Genomic DNA, 26280 nt, shown 5'->3' with positions numbered 1-26280 from the left:
GAAACCAGAACTGCCACCCAAGCAGATAATGCTCACCCATCTTTATCGTGGCTTTCTTCATAATTGCAAAGAGTTGGAATCAACAAACGAATGGAAAGAGAAGCTGTGGTATATTCACACAATGGAATACTATGCAGCATTGAAAAACAAGGAACTCATGAACTATTATACAAAATGGGTGGCCCTGGAGGACATTATGCTGAGTAAAATAGCTCAGTCACAAAGGTCAAATACTGCATAGTGCCCCTGCTGTAAAGTGGGACTGACATCGGAGTTGGGGGGGAAACTAAGAGGGGGATAAATAATGTATACTGCATTGAAACAGATAAGGGAGAGAACTGTTTAGGAGGAATATATGATTAGGTATTATTGTCATGACAAGAGTCCAGAAAGAAAACTACATAGTGGAGTAGGTAGGGGGAGGCGGGGGGGATTGTATAACAATGAAAGAATTTTTTTTTTTTACTTTTCAAAGAGAAAAGTGAACTGTGGGGGAGGGGCGGGCATGGAGGGAATTGTGCAACAATGAATGAATGGAAATCCAAAATCTCTGTAAACTTTAATTAACATTTTTTAAAAATTCATCTTTCATGCTGTCAATTAAATATCTTCGAGGCTTCCATTAATAAGGAAAAAAGTGTTGAGGGGGGCCTAATATGCACACGCGTGTATTTGTACATGTGTGTATGTGCATGTTTGAGCATGTGTGTATGCATGTATGTGCATGTATATGTGTGGTTTGCCTACATGAGCTTTAAGGAGACCAGAACCATGTAGATGGGTGCCCTCCCCAGCCAGAAGTGCTGGCCAGGTGAGATCCTTGCAGAACCCTGCTGTCCATTCAGAGGACAGGCTCCTGGGCTTCTAGCCCCAGAAATGACGGCAGCATCATCCTTCTGACGGAGCCCTGGCCTGGTTTTCCCAGCACTCACTTCTCTGAATTAAACATCACAGACCTCCATCTGCATGTGTCATGGGGCCGCCTCAGGCATAGGACCATTTCCTTTCACACCATGGGCTGCCAGGGAGAGCTGAGGCACTACAGAAGTCTGACTTCCTCTGTGATGTGACCTCCACATGGCCCAGTCCTTCCCTAGGCGACCCCCTCACCCCAGCGTGGCAGGCTAGCCCCCGAAGTAGAGACACCAAGCCACAGAATGGGACAGCCAGGGGCCCCCAAAAGCCCATTGTCATGTGCTGGCTGAAGATGTAAGAAACCCAAGGATTTACATAATCAGGCTGCCAATGCATTATTCATAGACTGCCTCATTCCTACACAATGCAGGGGCCGTGCCAGCCCGCTTGGCACTAGGCATCCCTCAACGGGAGAAGGATCTGAAATGGCCATGTTACACCAGTTTCAGGGGGGTGGGGGTGGGGGTCAGAAATACAGCAACTAAAGCTGGAAAATCTCAAATTTGCAGGAATAACAGCTTTGGACAGATATTTTTTAAAATTATGCGCACCATCCCAAGAGAGCTGATGGTGGTGTATACTGAAGCCAGACCCAGTGACAGGCACCTGCTCCTGTCTGCACACACAGCACCTCTCAAATCAGCCTTCAGATGGATGCTGCTAAGTGTTAGGCTACTTAACAGATGAGAAAACTGAGGCTGAGGGCAAAATAATGTTACCTGGTTACTCAGCTGCAGAAGCAGGCCTCGTACTCAGATCCCCTGCCTTCCCAGCCCATACTCTCACTTCGTCTCCCCTTCCAGGTTGTCCATTCGTAATCCCACTCCAGGGTTTCATTCTGTGGCTCGAATTCACTTTTTTTGCTTATTATTAATATATTGTCAGAAATTCTTGTTTGCTGGGAGGATAGGTAGGTAGATGATAGATTACATATATACATGGGGAGAGAGAGAGAGAGAGAGAGCTGTTAAAAGTTTGATACAATTCTAAAAAGAGTGTATATACCTATCCTGTTATCAGTTCCTTTTCTAAGAGTGTATTTTCCCTTTTAAAATGGAAGTTATAACTTTTTTTAAACTTCACTTTGTGTTTTGCAAAGCTTTAATTTTTTCTCTCTCAAAGGCTTATTGTTCCATTTTGTAACTGTTCACCTTTCATAAAGACAGGATGATTGACATGCAGTCAGCTCACCGTGATGTTGTATTGAATCGTAAGCAAGCCGCAGAACCACTTCATTCACCAGTAACTGATGGAGTTAGATATTTGAGCACCTCATCATTAAGCAGAACGCTCCAGAATCTGGTCGTGCTTCCATGCTAATACCTTTGGCAGTGGAAACGAGGCTCGATGTGAAGTGTTGGGAAAACTCTGCATGCTGAGTATTCACAGGGACCCTCGTGGTCGTTGGCCTCCTGACTCGGGAATGCTCTGGGCCTGTCCCTCCCTCCGTGTGACAGTGTGACATTGGCAATGGCCCAGTCTGGGTTCAGTCTAGTGCACTTCCTACAGCGCTAGATAAGGCAGCAATGTGCATTAGAGTTAAGAGGCAGTCTTGAGAGTCAAACAAAATGCAATTGCAGTCCCTTCCCCCCTTATGTCCCTGAGTGGCCTTGAGTAAATGACCTTATCTGTCTGTGTCTCGGATTCCTCAGCAATAACAAAATGATAGCAGGACCTACTTCCTGGGACAGTGGGGACGGTTAAATAACACGATCTATACAGTTACCTGGCAGGCAGCAAGCCCTGCTATGGGGTGGAAAAAGGAGTCTGGTGGCCTAGTGGGGAAGGAATTGTGCTGCCAATCCAAAGGCACACGGTTCAAAGCCACCAGCTGCTCCATAAGAGAAAGATGGCTGATCTCCTCCCATGCAGTTGACAACCTCTGAAAACCCGCTGGAAGATCAGCTATGAGTCATTTCCGACTTTATTTACTGCACAAACAACAACATGGGGTAGAGAGAAGGCAACCCATGGATGAGTGGGAACGAGTCCTATATTTCTTTCCAAGAGCTTGCTGCCAGCTGATGCATTTAGCTGAGACCCTGAGACCTCTCCCCGGGTCCTTGCAGAGCCAGCAGCTCTTTTATAAAACTCTCTTTTCTGTTTGGTGAATAAAGCTAGGGCTATAGCCAAGAAAGAGCCCAGATACTTTCTATGAATGGGTCAGCTGGAATTTTCAATAGATCTTTAAATGCACAGAAGTTGCTGTTTCAGAGGCAGGCAAGCCCTTTCTTAGCCCTTTATGATGGTTTTTAAGTGTGATAAAGGCTAAGTACAAGACTGGTTCTGGCTGAAGGAGCAGCTCAGAGCACCTTCCTCACTCCTGTCAGTCAAACCTGGCTGGGACGTGGCCACAGGTTTGTCAGGACTAGGGCCCCCAACTTTCCCTCTGCTTAATTACTTCAGATCCTTCTTCTTGGAGATAAGAATTGAAATGATGCCTAATTTCTAGATTTCAATTCAACGGCCAGTCTGCTGCCTAAAACCTCTTTACAGTGCTTAAAGGGCAAACATGTCCATTTAAAGACTATGGTGTACCTGATCCAAGCCATGAGCTTTTCAACTACGTCATGTGCATTTGAAAGTTGGGTAATGAGTAAGGAAGGCCAAAGAAGGGTCCGTGCTTTTGAATTGTGGTGTTGGCAAAAAGTACAGAACATACCATGGACTGTCAAAAGAACAAACGAATTTGTCCTTGAGGAAGTGGAACCAGGGTGCTTCTTAGGGGGGGAATGGTAAAACTTCATCTGGCATGCCTGCATGTTGTCAGGAAAGCCAGTCCTTAGACAAATAATAACATTCTGAGAAAAGCAGAGGGTCAGCAAAAGAGAGGAAGACCCTCAGTGAGACTGATAAACACAGTGACTGCAGCAATGTGCTTGAGGATGGAGGAGATTGCAAGAATAGTGCAGAGTAGGATAAGGTTTCAATCTGTTGTGCACAGAGTCACTATGATTTGTAATCAACTCAATGGTACCTAATAACAACATAAATGTAAAACCCTTAGCAGAGGACCTGGATAGCAGGGCCACCCAATACTTGCTCTTATGTTCTTTCAATTCAACTTAATTCACGATTTCCCCAAGATTTTTCTCACTCCCAAATATTCTTAAGATCCTGATTTTCTATTGTCCTTTCTATGTTTTTTACCAAAAAGTAGAAACTGGTAGAAGATGGTGTGTAGGATGAGAATAAATGGGGGTCTTGGACCCACACAACAATAAGTGAATAAAATGTAGTTAGGATAGCACAGTGAGTAATGGCTTACAAAAAACACCTCAGCCCCATCTTCTGTCCACCAACTCCAGTGACTGTCAATATCATCTAGAACCCCCTCCCCCAGCTATGTCTCAGGACAGAACAGGTGATGGTTACACTAAACACTTTTTTGCTCACCCAATATTTTCACTCAGGGATGTTTAGAGGACCAACAGCAGAGAAGTACAAAAGAATCAACACCTTGCAGCTGTTCCTTCAAAGAGAAAGAGAGGCAGGTATGGAAAGGTTTGTCAGCAGACGCATACTAGACCCAGTAAGTACATCCAATGGGTAAGACACAAAGTGGACCCAGTACATTCAAAGGATAAAAGCTTGTGAAAGATAAATGCCAACACGTGATGCCCCTGGAACATCCACACTCCCCTACTCTCTCCCTGTCTATCCCTTTCCCCACCTACAATATGTACAAATGGTCCCAGAGGTAAGCAAGCATCCAACTCAATTTGATAAAGCAGAGGAAAAATGCAAGTGGCATATTGGCTAACAGAACAGTCATCCTACGCAGTAAACAATCTGGGGATTTGGAGACAAGGTCATAAGAAAAATGGGCAGGTATAGGAAACTCCAGGGAAAAAAGGGTTCTTTCCCTGAGAGTTAAATAAGTGAGGTGAAATGTGGGAAGGTACAAAATGGAGCCAGGAATTGGGATTAAAGTTAACTGTAATGACCTCCACACCTGCCAAGGGGAGGGGGGCGTGTCAAGCATTTGACTTTGAACTTCCTAGCAGTCAGTCATTTGACCTTGAGTTATTCCTAGCAAGAAATGAGAAACCCAACATGGTCCGTAGTTTACACTGTCTAAGATACATACTGGATATGATGCTTAGAAGTTTCTTAGAATAAAGACTAGATACTGAATTTTGCTCCAGTGGAATATTGTGTTTACAACACCAAGGCTCTTGAAACAGACTGATGGCATCACATCTAATGACTTCAGTTAAGTCCAGTAGAAGCAGCTCTGGCAGAATTCCAGTTCTGCCTTGTCTGTGCTCACCTGTCCACTGACCAAGTTTAATCCAGGCATAGATTTTGGAGCAGTGTAAAAACTTGGGTTCTCTGGAGCAAGAAGTCATTACTGACCTCCATACATACACACCCTGCTTCCACCAAAAGAGTTGGTGTGTGTGTATATATATATATATATATATATATATTTTATATACCAAGTTCCTCATGGGATTTTGCTTGGAAAATTGGTTGTGTTGGACAAGGGAGAAGTAATGGAATAAAAGAAACACAAACACTGCTTTAAGATGTCAGGGAATTTACATGGTGACTGTCTCCTGAGTTTAGTTCCCCTCAACCAAATTGGTAGTAAATATTGAGAGGCTTCAGGCTTAATTCTTCTCCAAGGAAAATGCCTGGAGGACAAATGTCAGTTAAGTACAGGTCCATGAGCTGTTGTGGACAGTTGTGCTGGGAATAGAATTGGAATCCTTTTATGAGAGTGTAAGAAACTAGCATTACGCCTCTGCCCCAAAAGACAGCCTCTCTCATTCCCTCTGAGATTTGGTAATCCCAACAAATGGAGTTGCTAGACTTAGGGGGAAATGTAATGGGACATATACTTAACTTTTCATTTCAGATAAACAATAAATTTTTGTTTTAACTTAAATATGTCTCAAATATTGTGTGAAGTGTACTTAAGCTAAAGAAGCTTGAGTGTCAGATTGTGAAGGAGGCCCCAGCTTCCTCATTCATTGTTTTATCCCCAGTACCTAGGGGACATTCTTCTTCTGTAAATGGTCCTTGAGAGGCAGGACCTAGAGGAGACTTTATCAATATGTGTGAATTGGTACTCAGGGAAACAGCACCCTCTGGATTTGGGCTGCTGGTGGCTTCCAGTCAGGGAGCCAGCCCTAAAGTCACTGTGGTTCTCATCACATTGTGACCATTGGGAGGACTTAGGTAGAAACCACCAGAGGTCTATAGCTTCTTTCACCTGCTCTTTGAAGCTCTTCTTCCATTTAAGGTGATTTGTTTTCCAAAGAGAACATAGTGTTTCTTATAAAACCATTCGTTAGCCAGCCTTCTCTGCTGCTGAAATCAGAAGCAGAGATTTGAAGGGACAAACCTGTATAGAACTGATATCTATCCTCCAGGCATTTCCTATGGAGAAGGCCTTGCCTCTGCAGCCACTCACTATATACTGCAAACTCTCAGTTGAGAGGAACTAAGCTCAGAATCTCCTAAAACCATCCTCTCATGTATTCACTTGCTACCCCAACAAGGCCCCAAGACTACAGAGAGACTACAAGACTACTATCTGAGAGTTGAGGAAAACCCATTTTTCTTTCTTTGGTGTAATCGACAAAGAAGAATATTAGCTAAATTTTGCCATTATTCTTTCTGTATTAAAGAGACGAATATGTGTAGAGACGGTGAAGAACAAGATGCAGAGCTCAAATTTCCAGGTGAGCAGAAAGAGGAGAGAGAAATTAACTGTAAAAATGGCATGAGGTCAGCAATGGCTTACTTCCTCTAACTTCATGAAGGTAGAGAAGGTTCAAGATCAACACTCCAAGATTCTTCAGTCTTACTTCTACCCTCCTAACTTTTGAACCGCTCTAACACTGGCTTTAGTCCTGTCTATGAAAAATAGTGCTTATAACATTTAGCCCTGCACTGAATGCACGGTCTCTCACAGCTAGCAGTGGTAATTGTGATGGCAAACAAATGCTCATAGGCAACCTCTTCCCTCAAGTGGCACCCAGGGCTCACGCCAAACCTGCCATACCCTAGATACATACTTCTGTTCCCATGGCACTCTCTACTTTTTCACTGGATTCAACAATGTATTGCAATAGTCACATGGAACTCGCGATATTCAGATTATGAGTTTATTAAACAGGGTGGACTTCATCAGGATTGAGATCAACTCAGGATCAGGATCAAGAACCATGTAGGCAATCTCCTTTCTCCAGTGCAGGACAGCTCTCTCAGCTCCTCTCGGCCACAAAGGGCACCTATTAGTCCCTGAGAACAGGCTTTACCTCTTGATCTCTTAGCCTGGCTTCTTCCCTACTGGGATAAATATTTAAAAGCTCATGTAGTTCTGCCGGTAAGCAGCCAGAGCACCTTGCTCCACCAGGAAGCCTCAGCTCCAAAGATGCTCAACTCTTTCACTTTCTGGATCTGCACACCCACCATAGCTGTCTTGCTTGATGAGATGGGAATCCCATCACACAATTTCATGTTGGTGTCCTGATGCTGCTGCCACCATTTCTCTACCTCTGAATTCTGCTTCCTGCCTCTTGGGCTTTAACAGTTCTCTAGCTTCTGGGTCTAGGAGATTCTCCACACAGGGGTCCCAGGCCCAAAGAACACTCTCTACCTTTGCCTTTTACTTGGGGATTGTGAAGTTCCTCCTCTAGTGTCTGAGATTTAATCCTAAAAGAATGGTAAAATGAACCAATATTTGTGTTAGTGTTCCATACACTTTATTTGTATAGTCTCACCACCACAAGGGTTCCATGCACCTTATTTGCATTGTTAGCAAGCTGCCCAATCCCCTTGTTAGACCACAAGCACCTTATTTGCATAGTCCCACACAGTCAGTGGGTGGAAGTTAAAACCATGCATGACTAAAAAAGGTAATATAAAGTAATTCACCACAATGCAACAGTATTTCTCATCAATGAGAAATACAATGGATACTAACTAGTGCCACATATATTATATGCTGAGCTCTAGTTTATCCCAGGCATTATCTCATTATCTCAAAAAGCCTATGAAGTAGATATTGTTGTTCTCTTCAACTTACAAAGAAGCTCAGAGATACTAAATAATTTTTCTAGAGCCACACAGTTAAGTAGCTAGAACTGAGTTAAATAAACTCACCTGTCTCTCCTTTAGAGATGAGAATCGTTCAGGTGGCATTTATCTTTGATTTCAGGAAAGCATTCCCTAAAATATTTCTTCTCTCTTAGGAGTTGAGAATCAAGTCTATAAAACCTTAAGTACGTTGAAACATTTCCATTTGCAACTCTTCCCTGGAACTGGCATTGACCCAATCCATATTCCTACTTTGCAAAAAAGCCGAGTCAAGCTCTCAGGAAGCTTGAAAACTAGCACGTTTCAGATGGGTGAGACTGGAAGATAGATTAGAGTTTGAGAAGAGGCCACAATTTTTTCTTGGACAAAAGTATTTTGGGTAAAAAACAGATATACCATGCCCAAGGAACATTTTGGGAGACAGAAACATCTTCTCAACCAAAAATCTTTTCCTGAGAGTCGTGTTCTTGTTATTACTGGTCTTAACAGAATGGGGGTCAAATAGCGGTTAAACTAAGAACAGGGACTGATCCTCCAATTCATCCATCCACACCAGCTGAAGCTTAGAGGTTAGGTGTCTGGGATCTCATTGGTGCAGTAAGACTTCTTTCAGATCCCTCAAAAAGTTTGAGTTCAGGTCTCTCTTTCCTCTATCGTGTGCCCTGAGCCATTGAAGTGATCTCCTCAATGTGACCTTAGTTAAAAAAGATGGGACTCTTTGCAGTCTTGCTTATTTATAAAAGACCCTCTCTATCTTTGAAGATGGTGTAATAGTGGCTATAGATCAATGGTGATTCATTTTATAAGACACAATGTATGAGAATGAGCATATGAAACACAAAGTGAATGAAAAGTAAATCAATAGAAGCTCTGTTTACCCAACTTCTAAACCAGGGGTTCCTTTCCTAAAAAGGCTCTATGGAGGTTTGGTTTTTGTCCTCCAAAATGCCATCCATTTGTTGGGTTTTCCCCCCATTGCAACTTATTGTTCTTAGCTGCTGTTCAGTCAGCTGTGACTCATGGCGATCTTCTATATGACAGAACTAAACATTCTCCAATACTATACCTACCATCTTTGTGTTTGTTAGTATGTTGTTGTTGTTGTTATGTGCTGTCGAGTCGCTTGCAACTCATAGCGACCCTATGTACAAAAGCCCTATACTCTGCTCTGTCCTGTGCCAACCGCACTGTCTCTGACACTCCCATCCCTATTATCCCAGTCACTGAATCAATCCACCTCATAGAGGGCCTTTCCCTCCTGCGCCGTCCCTCCACCCTCCCAAGCATGATGTTCTTCTCCAAGGACTGGTCTCTCCTCATAACATGGCCAAAGTATGTTAGACGGAGCCTCATAATCCTTGCCTCCAAGGAGTCACCCGGTTTAACCCTTTCCAGGACGAATCTGTTTGTTTTTCTAGCAGTCCATGGTATTCTCAATACTCTTCTCCAGCACCACAGCTCAAAGGCATCAATTCTCCTTCTATCCTCCTTGGTCATTGTCCAACTCTCTGATGCATAACAAGTGATTGCGAAGACCAGGGCCTGTATCAAATGCACCTTAGTCTCCAGGGAGACACCATTGCTCTTCAGTACTCTGGAGAGGTCCCTAACAGCAGACTTTCCCATGGCAATGCACCTTTTAATTTCCTGGCTACTGGTGCCAAGAGTGTTGACTGTGGAGCCAAGCAAACTAAAGCTGTGTACAATCTCAATCTCTTCACTATCCATCCTGATGTTGCCAATTGGTCCAGTGGTGAGAATATTTGTCTTCTTGACATTGATCCTCAATCCATATTGTAGGCTGCAGTCCTTGACCCTCTGAAGCAGGTGCTTCAGGTCCTCTTCAATTTCAGCAAGCAGGGTTGTATCATCTGCATGACACAGATTGTTGGTATGTAGTAGCTAAAAATCTTTTATGTTTGGTTGTGGGCTGTATACTAAAGAAGAAAATTTTCTAGTCAACAAGTATCTATTGAGTGCCTAGTTTAGAGCTTTGGTGCCTTGCCAACCCAAAGGCAAGCAGCTCAAATCCACCAGCTCCTTCATGGGAGAAAGATAAACAGTCTCCTCCTGCACAATTTGTAGCCTCTGAAAACCAACTGGGGAGTCAACTATGAATGGGTTGCATTTTCCAGCACTTAACAATGGCCTCGGTGGTTTACTATGTTGGACCCAAAGGATGGAAGATTGAGCAAAAAGAGATACTGTCCTTGCCTTCATTCATTCAGTGAATGTTTATTGAACACCTATTTATTTGATCCACAGTTAACACCATTGGTACCAGAGGTCAACAAATAAGGAAACACATTGCACTGGGATAATCTGCAGTTAGGGATCTGTCCACATCATTGAGGAGTATTGATGTCAGTTTGAGGACTAAGATGTGTCTGATTCAGATCATAGTTTTTCCAATTATGAGCTATGCATCTGAGAGCTGGACAGTGATTAAGGATGACCGAAAAAGAATTGATGCCTTTGAGCTGTGCTGTTGGAGGAGAACACTGAACATCCCATGGATGGCCAAGAGAAGTCTTGGAGAGAGTGTGTGTAGCCAGAGTACTCTTTGAAGGCAAGAATGAAGAAGAGGCTTCACCTCACATACTTTGGGCATGTTGCTAGGAGGTGCTGTTTTTTGGAGAGGGACATGATGCTGGGAAGGGTGGAGGGTCAATGAAGGAGAGGAAGACACTCAACCAGGTGGATTGACACGGTGACTGCTGCAATGGGCTCTTGTGTGTCAGGAAGTGTGAGGATGGCGCAGGATAGAACAAGGTCCAGATCTTTTGTTCATCGGGCCACAGTGAGTCGTGCTTGACTCTAAGGCACCTAACAACAACAATAACAACAACAACAAATGATGTGGCAGTTATTTGGATTAGCTATTCTCAAAAAGGAACAAAAAAATAATCTTGGGGTGGGGGAAGACTTCTTTTTATATATAAAGCATAGTGTGTGTTTAGAAATTATATACATATATACATACATAAATACATATATGTATTTTTATATATAAATACATACACATAATTGTTCTGTGATATTAACATTTCATGAGGTTATATCTGTAGTCAGGGACCTCTCTATGGAGGAGTAATGATGTCAGTTTGAGGACTAAGGTGTGCCTGATTCAGGCCTTTTCAGTCACTTGCTATGCATCTGAGGGCTGGACAATGACTAAGGATGACAGTAGAACTGATGCCTTTGAATTGTGGTATTGGAGAAAAGTCTTGACTATCCCATGGACTGTCAAAAGAACAAACAGATATGTCTTAGAGAAGGTGCAGCCAGAGTGCTCCTTGGAGGCAAAGATAATAAAGCTTTGTCTCACATACTTTGACATGTTTCTAGGAGACATTATTTCTTGGAGAGAGACGTCATGCTTGGGAAGATGGAAAGAGATTAAGATCCTCAACCAAGAGGGTTGACGTGGTGAGACTGTGGCAATGGGCTTGAATGTAGCAGAGATTGTGAGATTGGCACAGCATAGGACCGGGTTCAGATCCATTGTTCATAGGGTCATTATGAAATGTACTCAACTCAATAGCACCTACCAACAACAGGGAGTAATTACCAGGAGCTCAGGTGGCCTAGTGATAAGAAGCTGTGCTACAGTCCCAAAGACATGTGGTTCAAATCCACCAGTTACTCTGTGAAAGAAAGATGGGCAGTCTCCCCCAGTGTGATTTCCTGCCTATGAAAACCCACTGGAGGGTCAGCTATGAGTCAGTTTTGACTTGGAGGCATACAACAACAGGGAATAATTAGAGGAAAAAAATGTCTAAATGGGCTACTTCTTACTGTTAGTTTCCATCGAGTCAGCTCTGACTTATGTTTGACAACTTTACAAATCACAGAATGACAGATTCCTTGGATCCCCAATCAACATCTGTGGTAGCACCAGTCAAAAAATCAAAAGATGTGTTGCATTCAGCAAATCTGTTGTCAAGGGCTTCATTAAAGTACTAAAGAGCTAGCATATCCATTTAAAGACTAAGATGTCCCTGATATTTTCAATTATTTCATATCCATATGAAAGTTGGGAAATGAATAGGACTATTGAGCCTTTGAATTGTGTGTTGGCAAAGAGGATTGAATTTCCCATGAGCTGCCAAAACAAACAAACAAACAAAAACCCCAAACAAAAAAAAAAAACCCAAACAAATCTGTCTTGGAAGACCCACAGCCAAGGTGCTCTTTAGAGGGAAGGGTGGTGAAACTTTGTCTTACATACTTTTGGCGTGTTGTCAAAAGGATCTCATCCTTGGAAAAATAAGGAGAGGAAGACCCTGAAAGATTTGGATTGAGGGAGCTCTGGTGGCCTAGTGGCAAGAAGCTGTGCTGCAATCCCGAAGGTACAAGGTTCAAATCTACCAGCTGCTTTGCTGGAGGAGGGGCAACCTCCTCCTGTGTCACACACAAAAGAAAGAAAAAGTTGGATTGATACCGTGACTGCAAGAATGGGCTTAAGCATAATAGAGAGTGTGAGGATGGCTCAGGACTGGGCAAAGTCTTAACCTCCTGCACATAGGATTGCTGTAAGTCAGAGCCACATCCACAGTACCCAACAGCAACGAACACTGCTGTGTCTGTGCCTCTCCATGATCTTGTGTGTGTTTGAGCCCATTATTCCAGCTGTTGTATTGCTCTGTCCCCTGAAGGGTTCCCCTGACCCTCCACCAACTACAGTATCCTTTTCTACCAATTGGTGTTTCCTGATGACATATACAAAGTTTGTTTGTTTGTTTGTTTGTTTTAAATGTTCCTTAGGGAAATGCTAATAAACAAAAAGTTGAGGGAAACAGATTTAGATCAATGATGAACCAACAAAAATCCCTGCTTTCCTGACTTATGTTCTTAAGACCTTTTTTTTTTAAGTAAATGCAAGTAATTAAATGATTATTTGTACACTGTGTTGAGGGCAGAGGCCAATGGACAAAGAGAGTGCATGTGTTTCACAGGGACCTCCCCCACGCCAGTTCAGGGACAGATAGGGCAGTAGCCAGAAATAGACACCGTAGTGCACATTGGGTTGCTATGATGTTGAACAGGCTTCAGCAAAGTGTGCAGACCAAAGCAGACTAGGAAGGAAGGCTTGGCAGCCAACGGGTCTGAGCCTTGTGGCCATTGTGAGTGGGAGGCCAAGGGTGGGCGACTAGGTGGTTCACAGACATAGTTTTTCCCCTGTGTCATTATGCAATGACTGGCTTCCACCTGTCTCTTTCACTCCAAAAGTGAGGCTCCTCAGAATGGCCCCTCTGTAACTGTCTTCACACAGGGGACTGTGTGCAGGTTCCCCAGCCCTTTAGCCCACAACATTTGCATTTTCACATTCCCTGCTCTCATCTTCTCCCAGCTCAGCCATCCCACCTTCCTTCTGCTGTCCCCTCCCTTGTCACTATAAAAAAGTGACCCAGAGCTGGCTCTGAGGGACTTTCCATCCCAAACTCCTGGCATTTCTGGGGCTGAGGGACCAGGGACTCTTTGTCGTTAACTCGCTCGCTCTAACTCCAACAGGCAACTCCACACCCAGTCCAGTCACTGGACTTTGGGGACCATCCAAAAAGGAAAAGAACGAAAGGCTTTTGAGAAGAGAAAGGTTTCCAAATTTGCTGTTTTCTTCCCCGCTGGGCATTCTGACTAATGTTTACTTTGTGGTCAAGCTTGGCAATTTTAGCCTTCTTCATCCTGAAATGACTTTTAATTCAGTCTCAAAATACAGCCAGGTGGCTTTTAAGCCAGTTTTAGAGTCCTCAAAACTAGGGAAGTGACTCTAACCTCCCCTTCTATTGATGACTCCCAGAATCCTTCCTCAGTCCTCAGAGGAAGACAGGACAAATACTCCAGTAGCTATCTGAAAGATGGGAAAACTGAGGATCACTAGGAAGTGACAGAACTGAACTTGAACTACACACCCAGTCCACTTCCCCTCAAGGGTTGGAGTTGAAGTTCTACATCTTCAGGAGATGGGAACTTAAGTCCTACTGGAAAGAAACTTGCAAGTTACCCCAGTATTCATTACATGCAGAGCGTGTGTGAGAGTCTGGGAAAGGGCTGTGATGGTGCAGGGGTTAAGCATTCAGCTGCTAGCCAAAAGGTCAGTGGTTCAAACCCACCATGGGAGAAAGATAAAGCAATCTGCTTCCATAAAGATTTCACTGCTTTGAAAAGTCTACCAGGCAGTTATTCTCTGGGTCAGCATCAGGTCAACGTGTTAGGGGGGGTTGGTTTGAAGATTTTGTGTGATTTACAGCCTCTGAAAACTCACTGGAGGGTCAGCTCTGATTCCACGGCAGTGAGTTTGAGTTTTGAGTTTATCCCTCTGCTAGTATGCTGTCTCATCTTGTCCGTGGGCCATAGTTAACTGGATACTTGGCACAAGATGGACTGTTAAGACGATCACTTCCAGTTATGGGGTCTTAGGCTCTGAGATGCTGCTTGCTTCCTAGGCTGGTCCTTTGAACTGGGGGACCTGTGAGGTAATCCCTTCCTGTCACATGATTAGAAGAGGGGGGAAAAAACAGCAGACATATGAAGAGATAAAGAGAGGTGTCCAGGTGCATGTGTACATGTGTGAGATGGTGCATAGAATCTGATGGAAGACTAGTTCATTTTAAAGCCTCATTCTCTTTTGTTGTTATTGTTGTATGCTGCTGAGTTGGAACTGACTCATAGCTGACCCTCCAGTGAGTTTTCAGAGGCTGTAAATCACACAGGAGGAGACTGTCCATCTTTCTCCTGAGGAGCAGTTAGTGGAGTCAAACCACCCAGTTGAGCTACCAGCTCTTTGATAAGCAGCTCAACTCCCTACCCACTAGGCTACCAGAAACAACAGACCCTCCCAAATAGCCCAGGTCTTCCCCTTTCACGATATTAGAAACACAAGGCACATTCAGTTTAGCAACAGTTTTCCCAAGAAAGAAACTCCATCACCATCAAGAGACCCCTGTTTTAAAAGAAGGAAACTGAAAAAGCAGAAAGTGACATTTAGACGGCAAACACAAATAGATAAGGACGAGTGTGTACTGAAATGCTAATAAGATTTCTCTTTAAGTAGTGTAATGGTAATTAATCATTTCGTATCATCTTCTTTCTTGTCTCCATGTTCTACTTCTTTTCACCATAAACATTTTATTTTGTATGAAACAAATATAACAAAGGCATTTGCGGGGCACGTTTGGGGATCTCTCTGCAATTATAGAGTCGATGTGTTTCTCTTGCTTGTTGAAGGCTGGAACCAGAAAAGCTGCCCCAAAGATGGACCAAGAGATGTTGAAGAAAGAACCACCGAACAAATGCAACCAGAACCTCTTGTTTTCTAAGCCAGGAGGAAGGAACTAGAGAAGGGTCAGCCTTAGAGCCTCACGCTTTCCTCTGTAAGTCAAAATACTAACATGCATTTATAGGATTGTAAAGCTTGTTAGCCTTGTGTTTTTATTTCTAGTTTGGTATTTTGCATGATGCTATATTTTTTTTTAGTGTATGAAAAGAGGAGTTCTTTTATAAAGATATCTGTGAGTATGTGTACAGTCAGGCATAGGAAGAAGGTATTTAAGTTTGTAACCCTGACTCGTAGACCTGGGTGGATACATTTACATGGCTCTATGTTTGGTGGCCTAGTGGGTAAGGAGTTGTACTGCAAACTCAAAAGCAGGAAGTTCTAATCCAACAGCTGCTCCAGGGGAGAAAGATGGGCAGTCTCGTTGCTTACTATTTACAGCCTCTGAAAACTTGATGAAGTTGCTTCTAACTTGACAGCAATGGGTTTCAGTTTTTTGATGTTTGAGTCATTTGTACATCTATGGAGCTCCAAGAGATGCAAGTCCAAGACCAAGTGTTGAGAAAACTCCAGACCTGTGTGGTTGTAAGGAGGACAGGTTCTGATAGGGTTTTGTTCTGTTGTTTAAAAGGTAGCTGTGAGTTGTAGCCAGTAACAACATGGTATGAAATATACTGTATCATAGCTCTAACGTTTAAAACAATCTGTTTTCCTTCTAGTCTTGGAATAGATTCATCTTAGTTAAACAGCAGTACAGGTGGTTATAAAAAAAAACCCACACATTTTGTTTATTGGGCTTGTTTGTTTGAATGTGCATAAATTAAATGTAACATTTGTATGATGCCACTGTATTGTAGGTCTTTCAAAGGATGCATTTTTATCGATCAACATTACAAACCTGATGGCAACTTCTTCCCTACGCTCCTTGACCAAGGTGGTTCTTCAGGTGTCTCTTCAGCCACGCCCTCCCTTCCTCTGTGGATGCACTTCCGCCTCGAGGTTTGCCCGCCCTACACGGATCCGCGTTCAGAATTGATTGGCTGAGTCACTGATACTCAATTCAAGCCGGACCAATCAGATTTCTCTTCTGACTCAAGCTTGGCGTGCTTAGCACCTCTTCTGGTTAATACCAGGGCTGGAATAGTCATTTCCTCACCTTGTGTTCAGAGGAACAAAACCAGTCTTCATAAAGAGAGGAGGCTGCTGTATGTGTGAAACGGGTAGAGACAAGAAGCCATGGAGATCCAAAGAGACATGCAGAAGATACTGGAGCTTGGCTACCCCAAAGCCATTCACAAGCTCTCTAGTCCTCACTTTACGATACAGGCTAGAAAACTCCTGCTTGGTTTCCCAGTCTCCCTCGCAGCTAGGGCTGGACAATGGCACAAAACCTGAAGCTCCTACCTGGGAAGGGCTTCCCTACTGGAATGAAAAGTAAAATCTCATTGGGAAAAACCTTTTCCCCCTTTGTCTCTTGCCTTCCCCCTCTCCTACTCCTGCAGCTCAGGCTTGGAGCTGCCCTCTTGGGAATCATCAGGCAACAAACAAGGGGCTGAAACTCACCTTCCATGGACAATGAAGTGGAATGACAAGAGAGACCTGGTGGCCTCAGTAGCTCTGTACTAGAACGGAACTTTCTACCTCTGTGCCACTGATCATGTAAGACAAATAAATCCCTACCTATTTAAGTGGTCCAGGATGTTCATTCGTACTGGAGCAAATCAGCCACTCCAAAACTTAGTCATTTGAAATAGCAAATATCATTTCTTCTCTTACTTCCTTAGCTCAAGCTCGGTAATTGCTAGGTTGCTTACTGTTCTGGGCTGCCTGGGATGGGGCTGGTTTAAAATAGCCTCGTTTCCATGTTTAATCATTGGCAGGTAAGTCAAGACAGTGGTTCTTAACTTGTATGATTTTGCCCATCCGGAGACACTTGGCAATGTCTGGACGCTTTTTGGGTGTTACAATTTAGAGTCGGGTTGCTACGATCTTCTAATGGGCAGAAAGACCAAGGATGCTGCTAAACATCCTAAAATGCACAGGGCAACTGCCAGAACAAATGATCGTTTGGTCTAACATGTATATCATGCTGAGGTTGAGAAGCCTTGGCTTCTCTGTTGGCCGGACTGTTTCCTGCTTCATACGGTCTCTCATTCCCCTGGAGGGTAGACCAGGCATATATATGTGGTGGTCACAGATTCCCGATGACCAAGAACTTCTCTGTCTGTGCAGGGTTTACCAATATCCCTCTAGACAAAGCAAGCCACATGGCCAGAGTCAATGTGGGAGGGGCTCTAAATTTTTGAGTGAGTAGTCCATGTCAAGTTTTTCCATATTTGAAGCAGGATGTATTCCCATTAAACACAGAGGGGGGAAAATAACAGTTCCCTTGATGCCTGATCACCCTCTCATCTTTCATGGCTTTTTCCATGAAAGTCAATTCTAAGTCATGTCCTTGGGTCTAACTAGGAACCTTTGTATCATTTAAAGTTCTTTGGTAACAAACAACGGAAACTTAACATCACTAATTTAAACAGAAAGGGAGTTTAATGAAAGGAAGACAGTTCAACACTCAGAGAGCAAACGAAGAAGAGGCAGGCCTACACAAGAACTGACTTGTCCCCATCAGCAAACGAAGCCTGCTGTAGTGTGAGTCATGGTGACATCCTTGCTGGGCTATTTCCTAATCTGTAAATCTTGATGGGAGCAGGCCACCTCACCTTTGAACCACCCCATTTCCTGTTATCTGCCCAACCCATAATCTATTTTGGCTTTAGTTGGTTGGAGTTTCTGTTATTTGCAACCAAAAAGGCCTTTACTAAGACCTTCTGCTGCACCAACCCCACAGATCATTCAGAGAAACTACCCACAACCTTTTTCTCTTAGGCTTGTTCAGGCCCCAAAAAACTTCCCAGTCTCCTCTGATTCCCCCAGAAGCCAAGACAAAACAACTTCCCTCCCCTCCCTTGCCAGTGGCAGACCGTTTGGATTCTCAGATTCGTGACTTTGCAGATAAGGTGCCCTTCTCTCAGAACTTGGCAGCTTCACCAGCGCCTGCTGCTGTAGAAACCAGAGTCATGAAATGTCTGGAGGGATGAAAAATAGCTTCCAGATTTGAATTCCAAAGTGCGCTCCTGGTAAACAGAATGGTTTCCAGTGTTTTTAAGGGTCCTAGGAATGAAAGCACACTAATGAAGAGAGGTAATCCAAGACTGGTGAATGCTAATGTGTTCTCTTCTCTAAGCCTGAGTGAGACCTGCTGATGCAGAAGCCAGGGTGCCCGTTGAGGGTAGACTATTTCAGCTTATCAACTTGGCCTCATTTCCATCAAGATGTGCCACTCACATCCGGCTGCTCAGTGTCCCCAAGTTATTTTGGGCCAAATGCATGACCTTATGTCCCTACTTTTGTTTTAAAACATTTTTCTTTGCCCATCTGTTCCCCAAGAATCCATTGCAATGCCTCCAGGAGCAGATTTCTTGTTTTGAGTTTTCTCTCCTCTTTAGCATATTACTTTCATTCCCTGAGAACCTACATTATCAGGGACCAAAAGATCCTCTTCTGGCCAGTGGGTGGTCTGATCATCATAGAAGTCCGTGATGCCCTCTGGCTGCTGAGTTACTGTTGTTGTTGTTGTTAAACAGTCAACTTTCAGTTAAGCAGCAGATAGTGGGTCTTTACTCCATGCCCGATTGTGAACATGGCTCAGGACCACGCAACACTTCATTCTGTTGTGCACGGGATCACCCTAAGTCAGAGGCAACTGACAGTACAGCAACAGCTGTGCCTGATACTGATGTCACTCGGCTAGACCTTGTAGCCTTGGATGTTGCTCCCATCTCAGCTGAGAAAACATTGGAATCATCAATGTACTGGGTATGCTGGCATTCACTTAACTGCTGGAAGATCATTAAGGAAGGGTTGCCTACAGCCATCAACTTCAAGCTGGGAGTTTCCCATATGTTTTTCAACTGTTGAAGTTGGGTAGCTAATAATAGCAACAACTTTTTATGGCTTCCTTAGTGGACTTCTGGAGTCCTGATGGCTTAGTAGTAAGGAGTTGAGCTGCTAACCCAAAGGCATGCAGTTTGAATCCAGCAGCTGCTTCATGGGAGAAAGATAGTCTCTTCCCATGCAATTTACATCCTCTTGCTGCTTGCCTAAAAGCTGACTCTTTAACAAACCCTATAAAACCTTTGGAGAGTTAGCTATGAGTCAGTTCTGACTTAATCATACTTAACAACACAAAACAAACATTAATACTGGCCTTTAGGCCAGTATAATCCAATACTGTCCCACTTAATGTTCACTTTATACGTCCTTCCTGTTTTACCTTTGAAAGCTGTGGGTCTAGAGGAACCTAAGCAACATGTCCAAGGTCACAGAGCAAATGTGAGAACTGAGACGTCCTACTCCTAACTGCTCCCATATGTTGCTTCCCACATGAAGTCCAGGAACTAGCTGCTTGCTAATCCATAAGTGTGTGGTTGTTGTTGTTATGTGCCATCAAGTCAGAACTGGCTCATAGCTGACCCTCCAGAGGGTTTTCAGAAGCTGTAAATTGCTTAGGAGAAAATTACCCATCTTTACCTCATGGAGTACTTGGCCAGTGAATTGAAAATGTGTGCCTTCAGGTTAACAACGTAACAAGCATCAACACATTTTGGTAAAGGATCAGATAATAAATATTTTCTGTCTTGGACCATATGGTCTCTGTTGCCTCTCTTCAACTTAAACATCACTTTGCAACAGAACAACTAATGAATTCGTGACTGTGTTCCAATAAAACTATATTTAGAAAAAAAGGCAGTGGACCAGATATATAACCCACAGGCCCATGTAAACTGTCATCTAGACTAGACTTTTAATATCACTTGACTATTAATATCATGCCTACCACCTGCGTGTCAGGAATACAGATTATCAGTACCTCCATCATTGAGAGCATATGGAATTGTATTATGCGCCACGTGCTACACTATACTTTTTATATAAATTATCTCATCTAATCCTTTTCAATATTCAGGAAGGAGATAAGCAGCTCCATTTTAGAGACAGGGTAACTGAGGTCAGGAAAATAAAGTAACTTGCCAACCCTGCTGGCATTCAAAGGCAATGCCTAACCATTATACCACACTGCCTTTCTCTGTCACAATAGGGAGAGCTTTGTCAGAGGGTCTGAAGACCTGCTTTGTCCTAGCCCAAGCCTGAATGGACACTGACTTCATGACACTCTCCTTCCCCTCGTTTATTCTGCTTTACTAACCCCATTCACCTGCTTTCTTCAGTTAATCCCTAAGTCAGGTGTCCCTGGCCCAGACACTGTGCTGACTCTTTTTAAAGGAATTCTGCCTATCCTTTTAAAGAATGGAACACACGCTGTTCCGTTGTTTTAGTTACAGGTTCCCTTTCAGTTTTCAAAGTTCTCGGTCAAAGGCCACAAGCAGTGTTTACCTGTGCCCCCTCCCATCTACTCCTTTTCCCTTCTCAGCTGAGCCAAGAGCTGCTTAAATGACCTCTGGGCCTCCCTGATGTCCAAGGACCAGCAGGTCAGCCGGACCTGATCCCTATCCGATACTGCTGACGCTGTCCTCTGAAGGACAGACACTTGAGAGGCTTGTTTTTGAAGATCTCCTGTTAACTTTGTGTTGTGTCATGTGGGTTCACAGAGGTGTCACTTTAGCAGCTTCTCTTTCTTAGCAGTAACCTTGAGACCTAAAAATGGGCCACAGGATGCTCAGGCAGGGACAATGAGAAAAAATCCAGTTTGTTCCCAGCAAGGCCAGACCATGCATTTATTCAACAGGTATTTTACCCGGCACTTTTTTCAGTCCAGGCAACATGCATTTGGAGCTCTGAAGGTCCAAAAGTCCAGGTAGACAGGGCTCCTCCCTCAGGAAGCTTGTGCTCTCTGGAGATCCGAGACACTTATTAACAGCTTCATTACAGGTTTTATTAAGTGATGGGTCCAAGTCAGGGGAGGATTTAGCTAGAAGAGTTATAGTTTCTCTGGAGCTCGCAGAGTGGGGTCCAACAAACCACTCTCCTCAAACTGGCTGTTTCATACAACCCCCAACCTCAACCCCGCCTTCCCCACCACCAGGAGAGATCCAGGCTGAGTACCCAGTTCCCAGGGCCACTTAATAAACATGTCTTGATTATCTGAATATAGAAGCATGCCGCTTTCACAGGGTAGCTGTTGCCCATGTAGAAATCAAATCAACTGCATGTATTGTTACCATCTTTGAGAAAGGTCCAGGAGGCATCGCAGAAGCATTGCTGATTTCTAAGACACACACACACACACACACACAGTCTAATTACTACACTGCAGCTGCCTGTGATGTAAGCAGGAAACAAGTTCAGCATTTTTTTCTCCAGCCCATCAAATTGGACATAAGCAATTGATTTGAAAGAGCTCTGGTGGCTTAGTGTTAAGGAGTTGCACTGCCGACCCAAAGGCATTTGGTTTGAATCCACCAGTTGTTCCCCAGTCTCCTTTCATGCAATTTATTGCCTCTGAAAACTTGCTGGAGGGTCAGCTATGGGTCAGTTCTGAGTTGATGATACATAACAATGATACATAAGAAACTCTGGCGCCCTGATACATTACATGTTGGGCTGCTAACCAGAAGGTCAGAGGTTCTAGTCCACCTAACTGCTCCAAAGGAGACAGATGGGCTGTCTCCTCCCATGTAGATTAACAGCCTTGGACCCCAGTGGAGAATTGCTGAGTCAGAATTGACTCAGTAGCACAGGGTGGGTGTAGATAGGTTAAGGACCCCTGATGGCTCAGTTGCTAACCAAAGAGTTGGTGGTTCAAACCCACCAGCTACTCAAAGGCAGAAAGATTGACAACCTGCCTCTTTAAAGATGTACAGCCTTGTAAACTTGATGAGCAGTTCTAGTCTGTCTTTTAGGACTGTTCTGAATTGGAATCAAATTGATGGCAACAGAGTTGGTTTGGGTATATGGATAGATAGGTTAAGAGGTCCCTAATGGAGCAAACCGTTTCACTTGGCTGCTAACCAAAAGACTGGTAGTTTGAGTCTACCCCGAGGTGCCTTGGAAGAATGGTGTGGCAATCTGCTTCTGAAAGGTCCCAGCAACGAAACACCTATGAAGCTGGAGCAGTTCTATCCTGCAACACCTGATGTTACTACAAATTGGAAATGACTCAATAGTAACTCACTTTGGGGGTTTTGTGTTGAAAAACTTTCATTGGCTTCTAATGACCTGCACATCAGTCTACCTGTCGTCCTTGTTCCCATCACCCCCTGCGTCTCCTGTTTTGCTCAGTGTTTGTTTCCATAAGCACCTGCCTGAGCCCTGTCCCTCCCCCCACCCGCACCCAAATGACACCCACTGCATGGCGTCCAGCCTTTATAAGAGGTGAAGAAGCCCCTGAAACCAACCAGGCTGTGACCTGGTTTCCTGCTCTCACCCAGATGAATAAATGGACTGTCCATGAACCTTGACCTCTGCACATCTTTCTCAATCAACCTCACCAGGGATTTCCCAGTGACTCCAGAGTGTTTGTAATGATTAATTAGTAAGCTGGTATTTGTAAAGTGCTAAGTGAGTGTTGTCATTTCTGAGCCAGCCAGCTTTATCTCTGGCCTCCCTAATCCTTCCTTGTTTTCCCAGCATCTCAGCTTGAGAGAGACTCACCACCCAGTTGGGTCTGATCTGAAATGACTACCAAGGGTCAGTCCATCCGCCCGTTACCCAAGAGCCCTTCCCAACCGGCTTTCCCCTCCCCCCCCCCCCCCCCCCCCCCCCGCCGTGGTTGTCCAAGCACTAGTGTTTTTCTTAGTACACATTAGGCCTCTCCAAAATAAAGTTATACAAGGAGATGTGGGAGGGAGAAGCGTTACCCAGTCAAGGATGACTAAGTCTGCCTTGCTTCCTAGCTGCTGGAATGTTGGCAGGTCTGCCTCTCACTCACCCAGCCTCTGCAACAGTCCTTTGCCGAGGGTACGATTTTTCCTGGAGATCATACTTTCCACATGATCAAATGCTGTAATGTACAGCCAGTCCAGATCGTTGCTTTCTGCCAGAATCTATGCTCTGTGCACAGATCTCAGCGTCATTCAAAAGTGATTTTCCCCTTATAAGATAAGCAACTGATGTTGGCTGGGAGTTCTTCAGTCCACCAGCAATCATTGCTTACCCTTAGCTTGTACCTCCCCTAACCCACTCTCTCCCTCTTTGATGTTAAAATAAGTGCTTTTTTTCCTGAAGTCCAGTGATTTCAAGAGATGGAAGTTCACAAGAAATGCACCTCTAAGAACAATGACTATTCCCTGGGGCTGCCAGAAAAACAAACCAGCCTGTCTTGGAAATATTGCAGCCAGAAGGCTCCTTAGAAGTGAAGATACTTCCAAATGAAGCAGTACTTGATTTTGTGCACTTTGGGCATGTTACCAGGAAGGGCCAGTCCCTGGAGAAAGTCATTGTGCTTGGGAACGTAGGAGATCAGTGAAAAAGCGGGAGGTCATCAGGAAGACGGATTAGCCCAGGGGCTGAAACAATGATTGTGAAGATGACAGAGGACCCAGCAGTGTTTCCCTTTGTTACACCTACCTACAATCAGTATGCATCAAAACAGACTGGATGGTACCTATCAATGACACATGCACCTCTGACTCTGGGACCGATCATCAGTCTTCTAGGGAGGAGCCCTCACCAGAAACAGCAACAAAAAAATCCCTGCTGTCATCTAGCCAACTTTTTTTTTAATCTTTTTTTTCATCTAGTCAATTTTGACTCACCACAACCCCATATGTTACAGAGTAGAATGGCTCCACAGGAATTTTTTGGCAATACTGTTTACAAACTCATCGCTGTCAAGGCAGAACCAAGTCCTAGCTGAGCCTCCATTGGGTTTCTCACACTAAATGGGACAGGAGCCAAAGAAGGTGGGTTCCAACTGCCAGTGATGTGGCACCTTTGGGTTTGTAGCACAACTCTCTACAGACAAGCCCTGGGGAGCTGAGCTGCTAACTTGAAGGCCACACCCTCCCTGGAGGTTTGGACCCAACCACACCTCACACCTCTGAAGGAGAAAGATGGACAATCTCCTCCTGTGCGGTTTTTTGTTTTTGTTGTTGTTGTTGTTGTTGTTGATTGCCTTGGAGATAAGCATGACTCATAGCGACCCTATGAACAAAAGGCCTGAAGCCCCTCTACAACTATCGACATTCATCAAAGTTCATAGTTTCCAGAGGCATGTTGTTTAGGAAGTGGATGCCACTCCTGCTTCCAAACCTGTCATAGTATATTATTGTTGTTATGTGCCATTGAGTCACCTGCAATGTATAGTGGCCCTATGTACAGCAGCTTGGAACCCTTCCCTGTCCTGAGCCAGTCTCACTAATTCTGACACACCAACCCCCATAACCCCAGTTACTGTATCAATCCATCTCATATGGAGTCTTCCTCTCCTGCACTGTCCGTCCACCCTTCTGAGCGTGATGTCCTTCTCCAAGGACCAATCTCTCCTGGCCACGTGCCCAAAGCAAGTGAGGTGGAGCTTTAAAATCCTACCCTTTAAGGGGAGGCTTGGTTTCACCCTCTCCAAGAAAGATCTGTTTGTTTTCTTGGCAGTCCATGGTATGTTCAAGACTTTTCTCCAGCACCACAATTCAAAAGTATTTATTCTTCTTCTGTCATCCTTAGTCATTGTCCAACTCTCTGAAGCATAACAAGTAACTGAGAAAACCATGGCCTGGATTAGGCACACCTTTGTACCTAGACTGACATCGTTGCTCTTCAGCACTCTAGAGAGGACCATGACAGCAGATTTTCCCAATGCAATTCATCTTTTGATTTCCTGACTGCTGGTGTTAAGGGTGTTGATTGTGGATCTGCGAAAGCTGTAATTGCTAACTACCTCAATCTCTTCTCCATCTAACATAGTATGGCCAGTTGGCCCAGTGGTGAGAATCTTTGTGCGATTTATAGCCTGAGAAACTCAGGAGACTCAGCTATGAGGCTGTTCTGACTTGATGGCAATGAGTTGGAGTTTTTGAATCTTTGCAAAAGCAGATAGCCAGGTCTTTCTTCTGCAGAGCTATTCAATGAGTTGCAAATAGCAATTTTGCTGTTAGCCATTGTTGTTGTTATGTCCCACTGACTCAGATCAACTCATAGCTGACCTTTCGTCAGATTTTTCAGAGGCTGTAAATCGCAAAGGATTGCCCATCTTTCTCCCATGGAGCAGTTGGTGGATTCAAACCACTCATCTATGGGTTAGCAATGCAACTCCTTACAATGAAGCCACCAGAACCCCCTTTTAATGTCAAGCACAAACTGTTTGCACCAAGCAACCTAGGCAGAGAACTAGGGCATCTCGCTCTCTCTCTTCCTGTGGTTACAGAGCCCCAGAGCCAGTGAGAAATCATCCCAAGAGGTGTTAAGAGGGATCACCCACCCTACCAGCGCTTCCTGAACTCTGATTTTACTAACAGCAAGGCTCAGGAGCTCAGCTCCCCTTTTACAAAACACAAGAGGTGATGAACAGAAATTTCCCTGGGCGTTAGGGAGCCTGCCTTCTCTCCTAAGGCTTGAGCCCATACAATCCAAATGAGTCACTAACTGAGAAGTTTGAAGACTACATATACAGGCATACCTTGTTTTATTGCACCTCATTTTCTATTGCACTTGGAAGATAGTTTTTAATAGACTGGGGGTTTGTGGCAACCCTGCATCAGTCAAGTCCATTGGCACCATTTTCCCAGCAGCGTGTGCTCACTTCTTTGTGTCTCTGTGGCAGATTTTGATGGTGCAGTGGTAAAGAACTATGCTGCCTACTCAAAGAATCATGCAAGCAAGATTCTGCTGAAGATTATCAAAAAACAACTGGAACAGCACATCAGTAGAGAACTACCAGAAGTGCATGCTGGGTATAGAAGTGGTCATGGTACTAGGGATATTGTAGCTAATGTTAGATGGATCTTGGCTGAAAGCAGGGAGTACCAGAGGAATGTCTATCTGTGTTTCATTGATTATGCAAATGCGTTTGTGTGGATCAT

At 44.1% G+C, this 26280-nt stretch overlaps 1 protein-coding gene across 1 annotated transcript in view; it reads left to right on the top strand.

The window, feature by feature from the left end:
• FHAD1 (forkhead-associated (FHA) phosphopeptide binding domain 1) overlaps positions 1–15306 on the top strand; it is a 248176-nt gene extending 232870 nt beyond the window's left edge. The window contains 1 exon segment of the mRNA XM_006883707.1: positions 15196–15306. Within this exon segment, the coding sequence (XP_006883769.1) occupies positions 15196–15306 (111 nt within the window).
• The last annotated feature ends 10974 nt before the right edge of the window (positions 15307–26280 follow it).

The sequence above is a fragment of the Elephantulus edwardii genome, unplaced genomic scaffold (genome assembly GCF_000299155.1).
Source record: "Elephantulus edwardii isolate Elephantulus edwardi_28Jun2011 unplaced genomic scaffold, EleEdw1.0 scaffold00028, whole genome shotgun sequence".
Taxonomy (NCBI): domain Eukaryota; kingdom Metazoa; phylum Chordata; class Mammalia; order Macroscelidea; family Macroscelididae; genus Elephantulus; species Elephantulus edwardii.
This window is presented reverse-complemented; position numbering and strand designations above follow the sequence as displayed.